Source organism: Perca flavescens, chromosome 5, assembly GCF_004354835.1.
Source record: "Perca flavescens isolate YP-PL-M2 chromosome 5, PFLA_1.0, whole genome shotgun sequence".
In the NCBI taxonomy this organism is placed as follows: Eukaryota; Metazoa; Chordata; class Actinopteri; order Perciformes; family Percidae; genus Perca; species Perca flavescens.
Window position 1 is genome coordinate 22,026,043 of NC_041335.1, and position 18,610 is coordinate 22,044,652.

Sequence of the window (18,610 nt, forward strand, 5' to 3'; positions counted from 1 at the left end):
AGAGGAGCTGCAGAAATGTGCAGTAATACACGAATATGGTATTTTTTTTAAAATTAAACCATCTAAACCTATTCTGAACCTGAAAATGAGCATAATATGAGCACTTTAACTATCTTTCCTACAAATAAAAATCAATAGATTAGTAATTCACAAACGATGAACAAAGACAACCCTATGCAAGTTGATCGTAAGATCGTAATGGGAGAGGTGGCAGTGACGACAGCGAGTCTCCCAGAGTTATAGGAGGAGGCGGACAAACGGGAGACAGAGAGATGAAACTCGGGCCAGCTGGCCAGACACTCACTGAGAAATCAATACTACATCACCCTTTTCACCCGGCTCCCCTCCCTCTTTTGAATCTCTCTCTTCGCCACTGTCTCATTCTCTTCCGCTCAGATCATCCATAATTTATTCTTTAATGTGTTATTCTTCTTTCTCTGTATTTGTTCTTTGGCTTTCAACATCTGCCAAGAGCAAATAAACGACCTTCCACATAGTTACAGTATGTTGTTGAGTTATGATACTGCACATTCAATAGACAGACTACCTGAGATCATGTCCACACTACTTCCTTCCCCAGTCGTATCAAACCAAGTTCAGCACGTCAATACAACGTTGTTCGTTACCATTTAGCCACAGCAGTCTTGCCAATGCAAGAGCAGCAACAAGATAATAAGGAAAAGGTTTCAAATAGGTTTCCAAATTAAATGGTTATAAAATAAAAAGACCATGATTGCGGTTCTGTGTGGCTGTGCACAGTGGTGTTTTTAGCGAAATGTTAATGTCAGCATGGAATAAGCAAGGTAGAGATGGAGTGACCCTGCCCGGAGGAAGCCCGGGGCCCCCGTCTGGAGCCAGGCCCAGACGGCGGGCTCGTCGGCGAGCGCCTGGTGGCCGGGTTTGCCACGGAGCCCGGCCGGACACAGCCCGAACAAGCTACGTGGCTCCCATCTCTCCAGCCCATGGGCCCACCACCTGTGGGAGGAACCGTTGGGGTCGGGTGCGATGCCACATGGATGGCAGTGAACGTCAGGGGCCTCGACGGACCAGACCCGGGCGGCAGACGCTGGCTCTGGGGACGTGGAACGTCACCTCTCTGTGGGGGAAGGAGCTGGAACTGGTGCGGGAGGTAGAGCGCTACCGATTAGATCTGGTGGGGCTTACCTCTACGCACAGTCTTGGTTCTGGAACCATACTCCTGGATAGGGGTTGGACTCTTTTCTTCTCCGGAGTTGCCCAGGGTCTGAGGCGCCGGGCGGGTGTGGGGATACTCACAAGCCCCGGCTGGCGCCCGCTGTGTTGGAGTTTACCTCGGTGGACGAGAGGGTCGCCTCCCACGCCTGCGGGTTGTGGGGAAAACTCTGACTGTTGTTTGTGCATATGCACCAAACAGGAGTTCGGAGTATTCGGCCTTCTTGAGACCTTGACTGGAGTCCTGCATGGGGCTCCAGTGGGGGACTCCATTGTTCTGCTGGGGACTTCAACGCACACGTGGGCAATGATGGAGACACCTGGAGGCGTGATTGGGAGGAACGGCCTCCCTGATCTAAACCAGAGTGGTTGTTTGTTGTTGGACTTCTGTGCTAGTCATGGATTGTCTATAACGAACACCATGTTCGAACATAGGGATGCTCATAAGTGTATCTGGTACCAGAGCACCCTAGGCCGAAGGTCAATGATCGATTTCATAATCGTTTCATCTGATCTGAGGCCGTATGTTTTGGACACTCGGGTGAAAGAGGGGCAGAGCTGTCAACCGATCACCATCTGGTGGTGAGTTGGGTCAGGGGTGGGGAAGACTCTGGACAGACCTGGTAAGCCCAAAAGTGTAGTGCGGGTAAATTGGGAGCGTCTGGAGGAGGCCCCTGTCCGACAGACTTTCAACTCACACCTCCGGGCGGAGCTTTTCGTGCATCCCTGTGGAGGCTGGGGGCATTGAACCCGAGTGGACAATGTTCAAAGTTTCCATTGCTGAAGCTGCGGCGAGGAGCTGTGGTCTTAGGGTCTTAGGTGCCTCAAGGGGCGGTAACCCACGAACACCGTGGTGGACACCGGTGGTCAGGGAAGCCGTCCGACTGAAGAAGGAGTCTTTCCGGGATATGTTATCCCGGAGGACTCGGAGGCAGTTGCAGGGTACCGAAGGGCCGAAGGGCTGCAGCCTCTGCCGTGAAAGAAGCAAAGCAGCAGGTGTGGGAGAAGTTTGGAGAAGACATGGAGAAGGACTTTCGGTCTGCACCAAAGTGTTTCTGGAAAACTGTTCGCCACCTCAGGAGGGGGAAGCGGGGAACCATCCAAGCTGTGTACAGTAAGGATGGGACACTGTTGACCTCAACTGAGGAGGTAATAGGGCGGTGGAAGGAGCACTTTGAGGAACTCCTGAATCCGACTAATACGCCCTCTATGTTAGAGGCAGAGCTGGAGGATAACGGGGGATTGTCGTCGATTTCCCAGGCGGAAGTCACTGATGTAGTCAAACAACTCCACAGTGGCAAAGCCCCGGGGATTGATGAGATCCGTCCAGAAATGCTCAAGGCTCTGGGTGTGGAGGGGCTGTCCTGGTTGACACGCCTCTTCAACATTGCGTGGAAGTCTGGGACGGTGCCAAAGGATGTGGCAGACTGGGGTGGTGGTTCCCCTTTAAAAAAAGGGGGACCAGAGGGTGTGTGCCAATTATAGGGGTATCACACTTCTCAGCCTCCCTGGTAAAGTCTACTCCAAGGTGCTGGAACGGAGGGTTCGGCCGATAGTCGAACCTCGGGTTGAGGAGGAACAATGCGGATTCCGTCCTGGTCGTGGAACAACGGACCAGCTCTTCACTCTCGCAAGGATCCTGGAGGGAGCCTGGGAGTATGCCCAACCGGTCTACATGTGTTTTGTGGATTTGGAGAAGGCGTATGACCGGGTCCCCCGGGAGATACTGTGGGAGGTGCAGCGGGAGTATGGGGTGAGGGGTCTCTACTCAGGGCCATCCAATCTCTGTATGACCAAAGTGAGAGCTGTGTCCGGGTTCTCGGTAGTAAGTCGGACTCGTTTCAGGTGAGGGTTGGCCTCCGCCAGGGCTGCGCTTTGTCACCAATCCTGTTTGTAATATTTATGGACAGGATATCGAGGCGTAGTCGGGGTGGGGAGGGGTTGCAGTTTGGTGGGCTGGGGATCTCATCGCTGCTCTTTGCAGATGATGTGGTCCTGATGGCATCATCGGCCTGCGACCTTCAGCACTCACTGGATCGGTTCGCAACCGAGTGTGAAGCGGTTGGGATGAGGATCAGCACCTCTAAATCTGAGGCCATGGTTCTCAGCAGGAAACCGATGGAATGCCTTCTCCAGGTAGGGAATGAGTCCTTACCCCAAGTGAAGGAGTTCAAGTACCTTGGGGTTTTGTTCGCAAGTGAGGGGACAATGGGCGGGAGATTGGTCGGAGAATCGGGCGCAGCGGGTGCGGTATTGCATTCAATCTATCGCACCGTTGTGACGAAAAGAGAGCTGAGCCAGAAGGCAAAGCTCTCGATCTACCGGTCAGTTTTCGTTCCTACCCTCACCTATGGCCATGAAGGCTGGGTCATGACCGAAAGAACGAGAGCCAGGGTACAAGCGGCCGAAATGGGTTTCCTCTGGAGGGTGGCTGGCGTCTCCCTTAGAGATAGGGTGAGAAGCTCAGTCATCCGTGAGGAGCTCGGAGTAGAGCCGCTGCTCCTTTGCGTCGAAAGGAGCCAGTTGAGGTGGTTTGGGCATCTGGTAAGAATGCCCCCTGGGCGCCTCCCTAGGGAGGTGTTCCAGGCACGTCCAGCTGGGAGGAGGCCTCGGGGAAGACCCAGGACTAGGTGGAGGGATTATATCTCCAACCTGGCCTGGGGAACCTCAGGATCCCCAGTCGGGGCTGGTTAATGTTGCTCGGGAAAGGGAAGTTTGGGGTCCCCTGCTGGAGCTGCTCCCCCCGCGACTCGACACCGGATAAGCGGAAGAAGATAGATGGATGGATGGATGGATGGATAATGTCAGCATGCTAACACGCTCACAGTGACAATGCTAACATGTTGATGTTTAACAGGTTTACCACATTAACTAGCACTGAACACAAAGTATAGCTGGGGCTGATGGGAATTGACGGGAATGAAGAAAAACTAGATCACTTAAAATAATTTCTCATTTTAAAATCTTACCAGCTGTAGTGATCGGTGGTGCCCCCTGTTGGTGGGGTGGTGGTAGAAGGTCAGCAACCACAGCAGGGGGCCACGGTCCTCAGGCCCAGATGTCACCAACAGCTGGATGGCCACCTGTACCCAGTGGGCACACTGAACCAGAAGGAACCAGGCCTCAAACAATTTGTGGTGCCCTCTACAGGACAGGAGGAGAAAACACTTCCATTAGGCATCATGAAATATGAAAGACTTTTCTGTACTGCTGCTGTGGCGGAAGCATGTGGAAAAATGACATTACAGCACACCAGACAACAGAATTATATGAGCACATGCTGCATGGACTGCAATATTAAATACACACCAATTATCTTGAGCTTAAACATGATTCTTTACCATGGAGCTTTTCATCATTTTTTACTAAAAAACGTCACAAAGTCCACATTTGGTTTTAATATTTATATACTTATCTATACTGATTTGGGTTCCTAAATGGCCTGGTACTTCCCAGCCTCAGCATGTTTGTGAAAATGTAAAACTTTCTCCTTCTCCAATCCCTGCCCCAAACTTCTGTTGTAAAATACAACTGACAACTGTTAGCCTGATAACGTACACACAAGTTGTTGTCCAAATAATAACTTGGCCATAAAGGAGAGAAGTGGGGAGGTATTTTAATACCCTTTGACAAATGGCCTTTGAAAGACTGTGATGTTGTTTCACCAATGTTTTCATAAAACGATTTGGTTGTCAGTGCGTCACACAAACCCTTTAATGACAGGCTGTCTGGGGTAATTTACACCATAAAAGTTGTATTAATGAGCCACAACTCTGAGTGGTTGCCAGTAATGTTAGTCCTGCTGCCCCCACTGACAGGAACATTAGATAATCAAAGAGAGACAAAGCGGTTACACAGATCTGATTCAGAATTAGACACCGAATCGCATTATTTGTTCCCAGTTGTGACATCACAATGAAGTACAGCTGTGATTGGCTTTTTCCACATGGTGATATTTCATCACATAAAAAAAGATTATAAAACAGTGATGAGGATCAATTTTATGCTTGTATAGTACTTAAGTAACATCTCAAACCACAACATCCAACCTAAATCTAAAGTAAAATATAAAGTTTTGTTAAGTCTAATACCACTTCTTTACCATCCGTGCCAAATTACATTTATGATACTTCACTCTCTATTCACTTGGCACTGCAAGCCGCGGAACACCGTCCTGCCAGAAACAAGTGAAGGATGGCAGGACACAGGAAATGGAAAGCTTTTAAGCACAAATGGCAAATATTTCCTGGTCCATTGTCTTTAATAGTACCGAAAATAACTGAAATAAAAGGGAAATCTGATAGATTTGGGTGTGCAAGTTTTTTTTTGTAGTTTCTGGATTCTGACTGTGGTTTTTTGCACATGCACCCCAGCTCTCTCCTTTTTGTCTTTGGTTGAGCCCAGTGGTTTCCTCTTCTACCTTCTGGTTCCAGCTTCCCAAATGCAAATATTTTTCTGATATCTAACACAATATGTTTGTAGTTTGGACTTTTGATTGAAAAAATAAAGCCTCTGGAAAACTGTGATTGTTTCACTATTCTCTGACAATTTATGGGCAAGACAATTAATTAGCAAAAATAATCGATAATGAAAACAATAACCCTAAAATAATAAAGGAAGACAGAGAGAGGGGAGTGTCATGGATTACTGTGAAATGTAAACAAGTATGCAAGAGAGCTGCAGCAGAGCCACACAGCTGCAACAACGAGACTATAACTTTCCCTTTCCCTAATACCATCATTAGGCCTCTTTTCCTCATCTCCCCTCTTTCCCCTTGGCTCCCAAATATGAACAGCAGCAACCCTCTGCAGAGCCCTGGCAGCTGCATCCTTGCTAGGAGCAACACAACATACTACTTTCCCACTGCTGGCTCAGAACAATGTTTTTGGAATTTTGCAAGGAGCTCCAGAAAGAGCAGTGGTCCTGTTAAAAACCGCAGCTGGAGGGTATCAAGTCAGCCGTCTCCATCTCTAGGACATCAACTGCTTTTTATCTGCATCCCCAATCCTCTTTCTCTCTAATTCCGTACAACCAAGGCTACTCACTCTTTCCTTTTCTCCATTACATGCTAATGTGGTACGTTTTCCTCTGTCCACTTTCTCTTGTTCTTCTTCTGCATTCCTTTTCTCACTCTTATTGGTCTTTCTAACACTTGTTTTCTCAACAGCTCTCTCTCTCCAAAACTAACGGCCTCTAATAAGTGCTTGGAGGAGCCACGCAGTGCACCAGGACCTCGCTGCAGTAATGCAAGGGGGAAATATCTGACTAACCACCCCCTCAACTGCAGCTAATGGAAAAAAGAACACCACACAGGCATTCAGTAGGGTGGTGGAAGCAGACACATATTAACACATTCCCTCTGCGAGCCTTTCTCACTCACTAACCTGGTGCTACTGCTGCTGTCTCCGTCTCCATCCTCTTCCTCCTCTGTCAGTCTCTGTAATGAGCCACTGAGCCAGTTCAGATGATGTCTCCAAACTTCCTGAGGCATCTCTGCAACAACAGATTCAGATATACAGACATTATGACTTTTTACAATCAATTAGCATTCACGCAATTCAAAGCCAGTGATTTAGTCAATGTTAAAGGAATAGTTCAACACTATGGGAAATAATGAGTTAGATAAGAAGATTGATAACACTCTCAGTATGGCAAATATGAAGCTACAGCCAGGAGAATGTTAGCTTATGAGATATAACATGCTACTGAGTGAGCTATAAAAGTGCTGGTAGGCAGATTGTGTTACCTTTGGAGAGAACCAGGCTAGCTGTTTCCTCCTTTTTTCAGTCTTTATGTTAAGCTAAGCTAAGCAGCTGCTGGTGGTAGCTTCACATTTGCTGTACAGATATGAGAGTGGTATCAATCATTTCATCTAACTAGAAAGCCAAGAAGCATATTTCCCGAAATGTCTAACTAGTCTTATGTTACGATGTTTTATACAGTCTATGGTTACGATGCAGAATACTTCCAAATAAAAGACACACTCAGAAAGTGAAGTTACTGTTGTGCAGAGGGTAACACAAGCCACAACTTTCCAAATATCTGACACAAGTATTTTCCAAGCAGAACTGGATCAACTAGTGTTAATACTTGCAATTACTTTTTCCTGTTTTCCAGCTATTATGTTTTAGTGCTTAAAGGGGCAGAGTGGTGTTTGTCACATGGCACATTGTTCTGTCAAAAATAACTTCCCTACCACACACCAAATGTACTAAAGCCCAACCTAACTGACACTTCAGGTTGACAAACAAACTATTGAAATATTTAAAATGATTGATACCTTGATTCAGGTCTTCCCCCAGGCTATGTTTAACAATGCCATGCATCCAAGTCTTGATTTACAACTTTTTCAGAGGAAGCACAAATCATGATAAAAACCTCAAATCCCATTCAGTCACGGGTGAAAAATTGCTCTTCACACACACACACACACACACACACACACTGGCTGGGTTCCAGTGTGTCCCTAAATGGCTCCATTCATGTAAATCATTCCTGCCTACAGGCCAGTCTGGGCACACACTGATAACCACTGCCTCACTGTGCCCCTGCACTCACCTACTGTGCATCTGTTCAACAGTAAAGATTCCCCACATAAACACTGGTCATACATATGCTGTGTAGATCATATAGATTCTGCATTAGTGTAAGTTTGTGTAAGACGATCAATGGTTTCAGTTATTCACAATAAATATAGCTTGTACAAAACAGGCAACTAATTAAACTTCTGTATAGATTTCATATAAGTAACAACACCAAGCATAACTCATGTTCCACAGTATGTCAAATTTTATATTTGTCTTACAAGACTCAACAAAGTTGTTAACTAACTATAATTGATTTGCAAGAACCACAATAGCCCATTCACTCTGCAGCAGCAAAACTCTGTTGACACACAGTTAAAGAATACATGAATATCCCTTTCCTCACAATACAAGCTTTTGTGCATTGCGTCAAAGGGAAATCTCCAGACACACACATACATGGATGAGTGCATATACACTGACCTGACGGCCGGGTCAAGAGAGGAACCAGCAGACTCTGAGGTGACTGTGGGAAAAAGGCCTTCAAGGATACACTTGTCTGAAACCACACAATGCACAAATTTTCCTGAGCTTCATAAATGTGAACTATATTTACCTTGAACTCATTCATCACTGTGCTCTGAAAGCCTGAAAAATGACACTTCGAATGGGAGTCTGTGTAACAGTGATACAGTAGGTGCTAATGTGTAATGTAGCGTGTAATAGGTAGCGTTTAGTGCAGTGTGACTACAGCCATCGGAACTGAGTCAACTGTAAATACACTGTAGCACTGCCATCTACTGACTAATAGAGGTGAAAATAAGTAAAGCTAGATTAAAAAAACTGTGTAGCAGGCAATGCATCACACCTACACAACACAAATATTTTATCATGCAAGATCCAGATAATTCCCTACAGTCACACAGGATGTGTTGATGAAGGCGTCCTATACTGTCCAACAACAGACTCATGTATAGTTGAGATAATCTATAGGGGCTGAGAGTTTAAGCAAACGTTGAAAAGTACATCGTGACACATCAGTATAACAGCTCAAAGTGGTTTCCACACATTTCAGGTGTTTTATTTGCACAAACTTAATACCCGCAAAATAATGCGATTTGGAATTATCGTCTACGAGGCAGAGGAGTGAACCGTGGTGTGTAGTGTTAGCAGCGAGCTTCCGACCGGAGATCGAGTGATAATGATGTGCAGGATTCATCAAGTGTGAAGTGATTTTGCCTGCAGAGGGGAGGTAATTGTTCATTGCCCTGTGTGTGCATCTAAGCGTGCGGTACAAAAGTAACCATCCCTTAATTTCCAGCAAAGATGGTGGATAAGAATAATTAGACACCGGTTGTAAACTGTGCTACAGTAGGTGAAGTTCTCGTCTTAATTGTGATTTTCCCCTCGCGGGATAAAGAAAGGCATTATTATTTCTATTTCTTCTTCGTCTTCTTCTTCTCCTCATGTGGCACTGAGTACTAAAGAGGAATATGTTTGAATTCCTTGATCGCCAAAGTTATCAGCAGTATCATTAAAACTGCAGCATCTTGATGAAAACCGTTGTCTGTTTGTAACCACAGTCAACTTAAATATTTTAGATTTTTTTTAAGTACCCTGAACTCATAACACCCAAAAAACTAGAGCTGTAAAGATCAGTTGATTAATTGATTAGTCAATCTACATTAAATGTATCGCCGACAATTCTGATAATCTATGGTTTGTTATTTTTCAATATAAATATTAATGTTTTCCAGCTTTTCAAATGTTTTTGACGGGTCATTATTCACAATTTTATGAGATGTTATGAACCAAAAGATTAATCAAATAATCTGAAAAAAAGAGGAAGATTAATAAAAAATTTGCATTGCATCCCTAAAAAACAAAACAAATATTGAAGACATTTGAATCTTTTGTTGAGAAGTAGAGGCCTACCTGATGCTGCAGCAGTGCCACTTCCTGGAGGAAACAGTTGGTAAAGGTTTGGATAATATACTTAACAGACTCGTTCCCTTCAGCTTGCTTAAGGATGGACCTTTTGGGAACAAAAACAACTATGGTGTACTTTGTTGCAACACATCCACAGAATTTGCCAACAAAGATACAGAGCTACACACTTCAGCAGGCCAAAACATGTTACATCAACTGAAACATAAAACTCACACACATGAGCAACGACTCCCTCTCAAAACGACACACCAGCTCTCACCTGAAGATGTCGTTTACGACCAAGAATATGGTGCAGTGTTGTGCACAGGCTTTAGGCTGAAACAAACAAAAACACAAATGGTTGGCACCTTGCTACATCACAGACTACAAGCTTACACCCCCACACGGTCACTCGGCTGGTTGCCAAAACCAGGTTAAAAACCAGGGGCGACCGCGCTTTTTAATCTGCAGCGCCTAAACTGTGGAAGGAGCTACCTCCACAGGTCAAATTGGCCCCGACCCTGGAATCTTTTAAATCCCGTCTTAAAACTCACTTGTATTCCCTGGCTTTTAACCCAGCTTGAGACCTGTGTGGTCTTATGTTGTTTTATGTGTTCTATGTGTTTATATGTGTTTATTAATGTTTTATTTCTTGTTCAGCACTTTGTAAACCTTTGTAAGGTATGTAAATAAAATGGATTGGATTGGGCAATTCATAAACTCTGTAAAACCATGCTGCTTCATAGATATTAAAATGCTAAGCTTACAATAAGTATAAAAGTATAGAAACAAGCACATGATGAAACCTATCCATTACATTATAACTAAATTCAAGAACAGACCACTGGGTGTCACTGTTGCATCGTCTGCAAGCCTCCATTAAGCCAGAGTTCCTTCCTGTTCTCACACTCTCCCCATTAACCACTCAGTTTACCACTCTGTTAGTTCTTCACACACACACACACACACACACACACACACACACACACACACACACACACACACACACACACACACACACACACACACACACACACACACACACACACACACACACACACACACACACACACACACACACACACACACGGCCTAATGCACCCTCATCATGTGTTTTAAATTTAATACATTCTAAAACGCCCCAGCGCAAACATTTAACAGCTGTACTGTTCATGTCTGCCTCTCTCTACATGTTTACATATCTTCTAGTCCCTAATTATTCTCCCTCTCACCCCTCAACACTCTTATATAGGGACATACACTTCACTATAGGAGGAGCATATGTAGTCTACTTTACAGGATTTAATCCTACAGTGTAATACAGAAGGTAGAGAGATAAAAGAAGCACCAAAATCAGTTATGAGCAAGCTTTCTATTTATCAAACAATCAATTGTATTTGTCACATGAAATTGACCCTTCGCTAAGCCCCGCCCTCCTCAGTTACTGTTCCTACACCTGACAAGCTTTCGTGCCTGGCACGCCTATTACAGTATGTATGCACCGGTGTCAGTCCCAAGGAGATAATTAGTATTTTTTGGCGAACAGGTGAAATATCTGAGAGAGCAAGACAAAAAGGTATGCAGTATGCATTCAAGGGATATATCCATGACATAATATGCAACCCATTTGCGAATAATGTCATCAAAATTTTAGCTAAAGCCTATAGGTCATGCCATAATGTGAGCCGCCTCATACGCTGACCATTCAAATGAGAAACACACAAATTGAGGAACAGCTATGTTCATGCACAGCAGGTTAAGTGAAATTTGAAAATAACCGTTGAAGTGTGGTGATATTTTGAGCCTTTTTAGTGGTATAAATAGCGATTTGTTTTTACTTTCCCTGTGCCCCGAATACTAGCGTTGTAAGCTAATCATATGTCCGCACTAGCTTGTTTCAAGCTACGAACACATTCGATTAGCATGAAAACATGTCCCAGAGAGCGATCAAGTGGGTACACATTTGTTATTATCCACTAGGTTTGTTTTGCGCCGGAATAGTCCTTTATTTTACATTCAAATATATGCATTATGAACAAAGAACCGTCATTATTTCCAAGCAATGCTGTGCTGAGTTAGCTAGCTAGCTAACATTAGCATATTCTAGCCTTGGAGCAAACATAGCTAGCTAGGTGTTTTTGTTAATCTTGTCAACATTTAGTTGTGAATGGGGCCTCCCACACGGCTTGATACACGCCCGGCATTTCTCCTCTTGGGTTTTGGGAAGGGAAGAAATTAAACCACCCTTTGCCCTCCTGCGCCTAGTTATGGTTGCTAAGCCACAATTGGCCTGTGGCGGTTTTCGGGCGTGGCTTAGTGAAGGGTCAGTTGTATGAGGAACAATTATAGTGAAATGTAATCCCATCAGATCCTTCAACTTGTGTGCGTGGGGGGCACAGTCTTAGGCAGTGTCCTTATTTAGGGTCCTAGTGTCCTGAGGGTAGTGATGGTCAAATGAAGTTTTGCGAACCACTGTCTTTATTTTCTTAGGTCACTAGATGACGCTCTGTTCAAAGAAAAAGGTTCAAGGAATGGCAATTCAGTGTGTTTTCAACCCTTTGTTGAACAGAGAGCGCTAAGCTCAGAAAATAAAGACAGTGGTTCACAAAGCTTCATTTGACCATCACTACCTGAGGGTAGAAGCTCCTCCTGAGCCTCTCAGTGTTGGCCTGGTGTATCCGGTTCCTTCTACCCAACCTCAACAGGAAGAAAAGGCTGTTAACTGGGTGGTTTTGATATTTAATGATTCTCCTAGTCTTTTCTTGCAGCGCCTGGTGTAAACATCCTTCAGGCAGACTAGGGCTACGCCTATTGTGTGCCGAACTAACTACTTTCTGAAGGGCCTTGCGGCCCTGTTCTGTGCTACACCGAGGACCTGTTGATATCAACGGGGCACAGTTCCTTCCCAATCATCTCTTTAGTCTTGTTGACATTCATGAGTAGGTTGTTGTAATGACACCAGCAGACCAGGTCCTCTACTTATTTCAGGTAGGCCTTTTCATTGTTGTCTGTGATCAGGCCCACCCACATCAGCAAACTTGATGATGGTGTTGGAGTCAAAAATGGTTACACAGTCATGTGTGTACAGGGAGTACAGCAGGAGGCTTAAAACACAGCCCTGGGGTGCTCCGGTGTTAAGGATGAAGGTGGAAGATGGGTGTCTGCCCACACTCACCCCCTGGGGTCTGCCTGTCAGGAAGTCAAGGATCCACATGCACAGTGATGTGTTAAATCCCAGGTCCCTGAGCTGTGTGACAAGCCTGGATGAAAACTATGGTGTTAAATGATGAACTGTAGAACAGCAATCTCACATAGCTTCCTTTCTTTAACAGGAGAGATAGGTTGTTGATATATTGATTGATATTTGACTTACTCACAGCCATCTGTGTCAGTAGTTAAAAATGTAGAAAAACGTATATTACAATTACTTTAAGTCCAAATATGTACCAATATCGCACAAACTGGTTCTATAAAGGGACTTTTAAGAGATTTAAGAGAGATTTTTACTCTATTCCAGGCACACAGGTAACTGAAAAATTGAAAGTGCCAGAGTACTAGACCAATTAAAGTGTTAGTGAGGTCAACAAGAACCAACAGCCCCACCTAGTGTTTATATGGTGACATTACAAAGTTCCAATGTACAAATTAAGTCCTTTCATGCTGAGTTTTGACATGTCCGTTTCTATTTTGTCCTCTCAGGCCAGAAAGCAGCATTAACCAAACAAAATGTGCGGTACATGTAACTGTTTTTGTGAGTATCCGCTTTACATTGGCATACGGTTTGTGTGTGTCGGTGTGATTCTGCATAAGTGGTAGGGGAGGGAATCACCAGAGGCCTCACGATACAATATCATCCCGATACGATATTATTGCGATTTTAAACATATTGCAATATTCTGCGATATATTGCAATGTATTACCTTTTTTCCAACTTAAGATTTTCCCCAATTTCAGGACAATTTTGTCAACATCTGTTTTATCTAAAAAGATAAATTTCTCTGTTTGGTCATCTCACTTAAATTTTATTGCTGCAAAATGTGATTGTCAAGCTGACAGACTGACCAACACATATGTCATAAAAGATCGATACTTGGCATCTGTGTATCAATACAGTATTGCCACGAAAAATATCGCGATACTATGCTGTATCGATTTTTTCCCCCACCCCTAATATGTGGGTTGCATGCCAGCATACATGTGTACAAACTGTCATGGTTCCCCCTAGTGAAAACAGATGTTTTTTTTTGAGCATCCTCCTCTATACCTTACCACTAACACTTCAAGGAGGGTCAATTACAGCACACAACAAACATCCTGTTTTTGGCAGTAAGGCCCAGGAAGTGAGTGTTTATTGTTATTGGGCCTGTGTCTCTCACTGGATCACAGAGCAGTGGGACAAGCCAAAATGAGGAATGTGAGCCTAATTTCATGTTTCCCATTTTTGATTGCAGTTTAAACAAGTGAGTGAAAGGGAGGCGAGAGGAGATCCAAGCCAGTCAGCTCACACTCACTCTTGTTTTAACGGACACTAGCGTGTACACAGACACACATGTGAAACGCACATCCAAACAACCTAAAGGCCAAGAGAAACCTAGACATATGCCATCCACCCTGTTAACAACAGACACGCTATACCAGATGCAATATCATAAACAAAGAATGGCGGCTGCAGGCATGTGTGTGTGAGGGTTTACATCCAGACATGTGCGTGTGAACTAGCAAGGTGATAAAAACAGAGGTCAATCAGAGATGGATGAGAGGGTAAACAAATACTGTAGATACAAGACAGGACAGAGAAGTAAACGATTGCCTCTCGGTCTCTCTCTTACACAAACACGTGCACATGCACGCATGTTCTAAATTACTGTTGCCTAAAAAGCAGGCCTTGTGAAAAGAACACAAAACACTGCTGGTATTTTCTGATTGCATTGTAGTAATGAGGACATCATCTTCAACAGCTAGTCATAACAACATATAAATCAAAAGTCACTTCTGACTTTTGAACTGGGCATGATCTTAAGTTATATGAAGTGAGGAGCGGCCAAAGACTCAAGTGACAGAGAGTTCAGTACTTACCCAGCACAGTAAAGGTTATGCAGCACAAGCCAAATGATGTGAGATGCAGTTTAGAGCTAGCCAAATGATGTGAGATGCATGCAAAGCAAAGCCAAATGGTGCAAGTCAGCCAGGCAAAAACAGTCAATAAAGATCCACCAAAAAAAGTGATGGAATGATTCCAAGAACTTTGCATATGAAAAAATTACAACTCATAATAAATGAGCAGGCCTTATTTTCAAACGGTTTGGTTTCACAGTTTACAAAGAAGTTCAAAGTGGAGCTCAAAACATATTATGGAGTGTGCAGCGATTTCTGATGCGATACTTTATAACTCAGGGCAGACAAGTCAAACTACGTACATAACAAACCAACATTTAACAACAGCAGTATGTCACCAATTTATCAACAATGTCAATGCTGCCAATTCACGCAGCAGAAATAGCCAAAAATACCACAGTACACATTTCTCTCCAACTCTTAACTGTTAAGATAAAACGAGACCATCATTAGTTACTCAACAGTATCACAAGTGGATAATAGATATTTTTCATATAGATTAAGATGTACAAGTAGTTGTTTGATGGAGGTAAATGAGGTCAAATAAATGAGATTTAAATGAAGGGTTCCACTGTGCATTAGCCTAGACATCACTTGTTATAAGCTGGTTTAAAACAAAACATTTCACCAATAAACTAAAAGTGAAGTGATGAGTCGATTAATTGATTAGTCAATCGACAGAAAATGAATCTGCAACTAGAGAGATTTACTCGTTTTCTATTTATCTCATTGTAAACTAAATATCTTTGGGTTTTTGGACTGCTGGTTGGACAAAACAAGCAATCTGAAGATGTCACCTCGGGCTCTGAGGAATTGTGATTATTTAAAAATTTTAATTTCATACAATTAATCAAGAAAATCAGTAGATTAATTGATAATGAAAATAACTGTTAATTGCAGCCCTAAACGAATGACGTATCAATTCAGTGTTCAGCTGTTGTTTAAACATGGACAGAACACATTATTAGCAAATCAGATCATCACAGAAGTAAATTTGTAAAGTTGTGATTCCTCAAAACAAAAAAATTAACCTACCAGCAGTGACTGTGCCAGTTGCTGCTTTAGCTTCTGTGGTATTGAACCGGTTTTGGTGAGAACACACTCCAGCAGACTGAGCACTGCTTTTTCCAGACTGGACAGGTTGTGATACCACAGAGAGACTACTGCCTGCTCCTCCAAAGACAAGCATTGGCTGAAAAAAGAACAGCACTGACGTTATCACCACATCTGACATATTCGAGTGAGTGCGTGAGTGCGCGAGTGCGTGTGCGTGTGCGTGTGTGTGTGTGTGTGTGTGTGTGTGTGTGTGTTCCCCTACCTGGAATAGGCAGAGCTCAGAGAATCCAGGAAGTCTTCACTAAGTGCTGCTCTGACACAAGTCATTGGCTGCTGCAGCAGTGCACCAATGAGAGGAGCAGCCTCGGGATAAGTGACCAGGGGAACACAAGCCTCTGATGTGGCCAGAATGTTGTCACATGAACACCTGCACAGAGTCATATAGACAAAATCTGTATGATCTGGAACTTCTTATGGCCTACAAAGATAAGAATTCTATAAGAATTAATCTCCTGGGGTCGTAAAGATTTGTGTGCTTTGATCCTTTCCAGCAAAATATACTATTCGTGTGTGTATGTATGCTGACAACATTACGTACCACTCTGCATGCCAACTAAAATGTTTATAATGTTAACTATGTCTATTGTGGTAGCTAGTTTCTTAATCAGCCACTGTTTTATATAATACGGGTAATGTTTTAAACCTAAAAGTCCAAAACTCTCAGTGTCCAGCTTTTTAAATGTGAGGATTTGCTTTTTTCTCTCTGCTGTATAGCACTGTAAATGGAATAACTTTGGGGTTTGGTCTGTAGTTTGGCCAAACAAGACATATGAAGACATCGTCCTAGACTCAGGGAAACTATGATGATCCCCCCCGCCTCCCACACACACACACACACACACACACACACTATTTCTTGACATTTCATAAACCAAACAATTAATCGATTAAAAAAAACAATCAGCAGGTGGTTTAATTATGAATTAAACAGGTAGTTGCAGCCAAAGACTGTTAAAATAACTTACCAATAAGTCTATGTTTGCAGCCCTAATTTTATCTTTACTGTACCTCTGATTTATGTCACCCAAAGAACGGCAGCTCTTCCCAATGTTTTTCTGCAGCAGTTCCACCATCTGAAATGCAGGAAAGAGGAAAACTTGCATATACGTCAACATAATTACATACAGTATGTATCTATGCAGGCAATAATTAGGCAAACAGAAATAAAGTGCTAATACCTTTCTCAGAACTTTGAGATGATACTCTTTAGGTGGTACACACATTTGCTTCATTAATGCCTGCGCTGCAGCATCATCTTCTTCTGTAGCAAGCTGACACAGCACTTTCTGTGGAAGGGCAGGCAACATAATGTGCAGCAGATTATTGTCACTTTATGTGTATATCTATAACAGTGGACAAGACTTTAATGCAATCTGCCCAAACCCCAAGATCCATAACATCAAAGCTAATTAGTTACTGGAATATAGGATGACTCTGTTGGCGTAACATCATTTGAAACACATGAGTGGAGAGAAGGCATTCCAGTAAGTGAGAATGTATGGACAGCATATGAGCAGCTTTAGAAATGAACATTCTTTGTTACAGAGGGCCTTGGTGTTTTACAAGCATTTTTCAGAAGGGGCCTCATCATACACTGATAAAACTAGACTAATAAACTCAGCTGATTCTCATTTGTGAAAAAAGGCGAGTTATAATGAAGGACCAAAGGGAGAGAACACAAGATTCATACTGTAGTCATAATGTTACAAGAGTGGCTCTCAAACCTGAGGGATGTTTTCTCTCAACAAATATAATAATCAAAAATCATTCAAGAGCAAAAAAGGGATGAGGCAGACATATTTCACGTTCAATGTCAACATTCTTAAATAACAACAAAGATGCCACACAGCATTTAGCTGTCTCATGATTAATAAACTTTGAATGCTTGGCAAGGATTCAATCAGAAGTGTGATGAAAGCCACTAGAACTGCTACTTTGAATTAGGGATTGATTTAGACTTTAGAAACAGTTCTCTCTATTTGACCACAACAAGTTGATTGTATGGTCCAACAGAAACATCCAAGGCCTCACATCTTCAGCACGCATTGGTTTTTACAACTCCAATGAACCGAAAACAGAAACAACCACACCACTAAGAGTAGACTAAAGAAGTACAAATCCCTTTCAGACTGCAGATAAAAGGATATCAACACAAGATGAGGAGAAAAAGAGTTCGAGAGAGGCACAATATGTTAAAAAAAAGAGGGCAAAAAAAACAACCTAAAAGTGATGGATGAAAAACAAAATCCCAGGCAGAGAAGCACTGCAGCGCTGTTGGTGGAGCTGTGTGGTTTCTTTGGCCAGGCTCTACAGAACGCTAAGATGCTTACCCTCTCACAAAACAGCCCCGATCACTACCATCTGAACGCCCTCAAATTCTTCACAATGAGTACATACAAAACCAATCACACTTATCCAAACATTTGTAAGGAGGCAAAGTGGGGCTGGGGGATAAGAGAGGGAAGGAAGACTGGTTAGAAGGAATGGCAGAGACTGACTGGAACACAACGATGGCTGCATTTAGAGCAGAGAAAAAAGGGTGTGGTCACCAGAGGAATGGGTTGAAGGACCATCGGATAGATGGATGGCAAATACTTTAGGTCAAAATGCATCTTGCTCTCACAGAATAACAGCAACCAAGCTAGCTTTGGGGGCTTAAACATGCTGCTGCCATAGAAATTATTCCTCCATAAATCTTAAATTAAAACAGAGGATTTAGAAAAATGTACAAGGCA

At 43.3% G+C, this 18,610-nt stretch overlaps 1 protein-coding gene across 1 annotated transcript in view; it reads right to left on the minus strand.

Annotated features, from left to right (window-relative positions):
* The window catches only part of fancc (FA complementation group C), a 36,840-nt gene that overhangs the window by 2,165 nt on the left and 16,065 nt on the right, over positions 1–18,610 (minus strand). The window contains exons 6-14 of the mRNA XM_028578742.1: positions 17,054–17,161; positions 16,884–16,948; positions 16,078–16,242; positions 15,795–15,951; positions 9,925–9,980; positions 9,651–9,750; positions 8,199–8,274; positions 6,576–6,684; positions 4,161–4,335 (exon numbers count right to left, since the gene is read on the minus strand). Coding sequence (XP_028434543.1) covers positions 4,161–4,335; positions 6,576–6,684; positions 8,199–8,274; positions 9,651–9,750; positions 9,925–9,980; positions 15,795–15,951; positions 16,078–16,242; positions 16,884–16,948; positions 17,054–17,161 — 1,011 coding nt within the window. The remainder of the gene's footprint in view (positions 1–4,160; positions 4,336–6,575; positions 6,685–8,198; positions 8,275–9,650; positions 9,751–9,924; positions 9,981–15,794; positions 15,952–16,077; positions 16,243–16,883; positions 16,949–17,053; positions 17,162–18,610) is intronic.